The sequence below is a fragment of the Diorhabda carinulata genome, chromosome Y (genome assembly GCF_026250575.1).
Source record: "Diorhabda carinulata isolate Delta chromosome Y, icDioCari1.1, whole genome shotgun sequence".
In the NCBI taxonomy this organism is placed as follows: domain Eukaryota; kingdom Metazoa; phylum Arthropoda; class Insecta; order Coleoptera; family Chrysomelidae; genus Diorhabda; species Diorhabda carinulata.
In genome coordinates this window covers 9003829-9007758 of record NC_079473.1, presented here as the reverse complement: position 1 = coordinate 9007758, position 3930 = coordinate 9003829, and the positions used below count along the sequence as shown (strand labels likewise).

At 33.8% G+C, this 3930-nt stretch overlaps 1 protein-coding gene across 1 annotated transcript; it reads right to left on the bottom strand.

The window, feature by feature from the left end:
- Positions 1–2280: 2280 nt before the first annotated feature.
- LOC130902897 (uncharacterized) lies at positions 2281–3645 on the bottom strand. Its single transcript, XM_057815179.1, has one exon. The coding sequence runs from the start codon at positions 3643–3645 to the stop codon at positions 2281–2283; it is 1365 nt and encodes a 454-aa protein (XP_057671162.1).
- Between the last annotated feature and the right edge of the window lie 285 nt (positions 3646–3930).

The window sequence follows — 3930 nt, the reverse complement described above, 5'->3', positions numbered from 1 at the left end:
ACCTGGAAAAACACCTTACTTCCTATAGACCAATCACCTCACTTCCAATAGTGGCTAAACTGTTAGAGAGTCTATTAAATTTACCAGAGAAACATTCTACCATCAAGCAAGTGAGGATGTAGGTCAGGCCTTTAATAAAGTTAAACACTTGGATCTACTTTAAAAAATCAGATATTTATTTCCCCTAAATTAATTCCTTAGTCTCATATCCTACCTTGAAGATCAGTATTTCATGATTAAGTACCAAAACAAACACATCTAACCAAGATGGCCCAATACAATATCTTCTATATACACACTTAGTGCATCATAAAGCGATTACACTGCTTTACTAGCTTCACACCGAGATCCTCAAAATGTATTATAAATCGTTAAAGCCAAAATCGACAGGCTACAGCAATGGTTAAAATATGGCGAATTTAAGTTAACGAGTCTAAATCTATTCACGTGTACTTCAGAAACAGACGAGAAAACTGTCCCTTCCTTACAATAAACGTATAAGAATTTAACAGAAAGTGGAAGTCAGATATTTTGGAACCTATTTGTTAGGAGACTTCCTTGGACACCTCTTCACTAAAAGGAAGCAGCTTTGGATTGAATTTAGACAACTATGTTGGATAATTCGCGGAAAATCACAACTATCTATAGTTAGAGAATGAGTTAGTGGTATATATCAAATATATATGGAATTAAGCTATTGGGTACAGCGTTGTTTAAAATTCTTTGCTGGTTCAAATAAACTAATTGTTGATGTGTGGACTGTATTATTTATTAATAATATTAAAACATGTGTTAGTTGGGTTTTAATGGCGATATAACAACAACACATTTCTAATTAATACAAAAAATAGAAAAAACTTTATGTTGAGCGGCGTTGCCACGTTTTCGACTTATTTTAACATAATAAAAAATTATTTTAAAGATTAATTTTAACATAATAGCCCCCTCTTTGAAGGGATGCCTTCAAAACAGCTTATTGTAGAAATTTACTTGATAATATATACCTATGTTTACAAAGTCTATCACTGTATTAAGATTGCAATAAATCGATTTAATTGTCTATGTCTTCTTGTCTTGGTAATGGACACAAATGTCTGATGGAACGAATAATTAGTCCCTTATGGGTTTGGACTTCTGCAACTCTTGTAATGCCGTCTCTTCCGGGAAATAATTTCCTAATTATTCCCATTGGCCATTGGCATGGTGGATATAGGGTGTTTTTTATTAAGACTAAAGTGCCCACAGAAATAGTTGATGGGGCGTCTTTCCACTTGTACTGCTGATGTAGCTGAGAAATATATTGTCTTGAAAATCTTCGCCAAAATTTTTGGTAGAGTTTCTGGATGTGTTCTAATCGAGTCAAACGATACTTGTTGGTATTAGTATAGTCAATGTTGGGAATGGAGGTCAGAACTCGACCTATTAAGAAATGGGATGGTGTAATGGGTGACAAGTCATTAGGGTCATTTGATTGCGCAAACAATGGTCGAGAGTTTAATATACCTTCGATTTGTATCACTAAGGTGCACATTTCTTCGTAAGTCACATTATTATTAATAAGAGCTCGCTTCAAATGAAATTTGCAACTTTTAACGGCTGCTTCCCACAATCCGCCATGATTTGGGGTGTGTACGGAGGAATAAACTTCCATTGTATATTATATTGACTGGTAGAATTGACAATAGAGGCCTGATTGTTGAATAAAAATTTACTAAGATCTTTCAATAAGTTGTTAGTGCCGTGAAATGTAGTTCCGTTATCGGAATATATTATTTTGGGAACACCTCGTCTAGATACAAAGCGTTTTAAGCATGCTAAGAAATTGTTGGAAGTTAAATCAGTTACTATTTCGCAATGTATTGCCTTAGTGCAAAAACAAACGAAAATAGCCAAATAACATTTATTAAGTTTAGCTCCTTTACCTGGTTTGTTCAAAATATAGAATGGGCCGGCATAATTAACTCCGGTCACTTCAAATGGAAGCGTAGGCCTAATTCTTTCATTCGGTAGGTTTGACATTGGACAGGAAAATGGAATAGGATTGAACTTGAAACAATTCACGCAATTTCTCACTGTTTGTTTGACTAATATAGAACCACCAACAGGCCAGTAGAATTGTCGAACCGAACTTAATAGTAGTTGTGGTCCTGGGTGTAACAATTGACTATGTTTATGATTAAAAATTAGCTTGGTAAAATTGTGTTTACTTGAGAGTAAGATTGGATGTTTGATGTTAAATGGTAAGTAAGTATTTTTTAATCGTCCCCTAACTCTGATGATTTATGAGGCAAATTTATGTTTAGCATCTAATTGCTTGGTTTTACGAAGTAATTCTAGCTCCTCGGAAAATGATTCCATTTGAGATAATTTAATTAAAATAGTATTGGTGTTTTCCAATTCTTCAACTGATAATGGGCCAATAACTTTGGTATCAGATTTTCGTGCATTATTGATAAAACGCATACAATATGCTGTGACTCTTTTTAATCGTTGTAAACAAGAGAATTTTGTAAATAAATCACAAATTTTTGTATGTTGTGATATGACCAAAATAGTTTTAGATTTTCTTAGTTCTGGGAGATCGTGTTTAGAAATTGAAAAATTAGTAATTGGCCAATCTGATGATTGTAACAATAAAAATTGAGGTCCTTTCCACCAAATTGCACTTGACATCAGCATTTTAGGCATTATACATCGATATGCTAAATCTGCAGGGTTTTCCTTAGTACTAACATACCTCCAATTTTCAATGTTCGTGAGAGATTGTATTTTAGATACGCGATTAGCAACAAAGGTCTGTAATAAATTGGGTTCCGTGTTAATCCAACATAGGGCGACTTGAGAATCGGACCACAAACAATAATGAATATTTTTTAAATTGAGGGCATTGACCACAGTATTTACTAGTTGTGCTCCTAGAAGACAAGCACACAATTCAAGTTTTGGAATTGTTATTGTCTTCAGTGGCGACACTTTGGTTTTGGCACATAGTAATTGAACGTTATAATTTCCGCTATCGTCAACACTACGTAAGTATATGCAACATGAATATGCATCTCTCGATGCATCGCAGAAGCAATGGACATCTGTAAGTACATAGTTTAAATAAATAGCATTTCTAGGAATAGATAATTGATTTAATCTGCCAAGTTCATTCTGAAATCGATACCAAGTTTGTTCTATATCTTGTGGAATAGGCTCATCCCATCTAATGTGTAGGGACCATAATTTCTGTATTATTAATTTTGCAATAACTATTGAAGGGCTCAATAACCCTAAAGGATCGTAAATTTGAGCAATAATTGAAAGAATGTGACGTTTAGTAATTGTGTTTCGATGGGTAAATTGTTTAATTGTATATTTTAGAATGTCATTTTTATTGTCCCATTGGATTCCCAAAGTTTTACAACTTTCTTTATCACCTATATCTAAAATTGCATTTGAGATATTGTTATCTTTGAAGCCACAAACTACTTGAAAAATATTAGAAATCCACTTTCTTAAAATGAAATTAGCGGATGATAAGACATCATATATGTCTTTGCATAATTTTTGTAATTCTATTAAATCGTTAGAACCGGTCAACAAATCGTCCACGTACATGTCCTTTAGTATTGTTTCACAGGCTTTGGGGTATTGATTCATATTGTGTTCCGCTAGCGTCTTAATACACTAGATAGCCAGATATGGAGCTGATCGAGTTCCATATGTAACTGTATTCAAGTGATAAGTGCAAAAGTTACTTTTGGGGTTATCACGCCATAGTATCTGTTGTAAAGGTCTATGCTCTCGATCTATGAGAATTTGACGATACATTTTTGATATGTTAGCGGAAACCACGAATTTATATGTTCTGAATCGTAAAAGAATGTTTATAATGTCATTCTGAACTTTAGGGCCGATATATTGTAGATCGTTAAGCGACCACCC

What these genes read in the sequence shown, in the direction of transcription:
- LOC130902897 (XM_057815179.1), bottom strand. Translation starts at nt 3,645, where the DNA reads ATGAATCAATACCCCAAAGCCTGTGAAACAATACTAAAGGACATGTAC.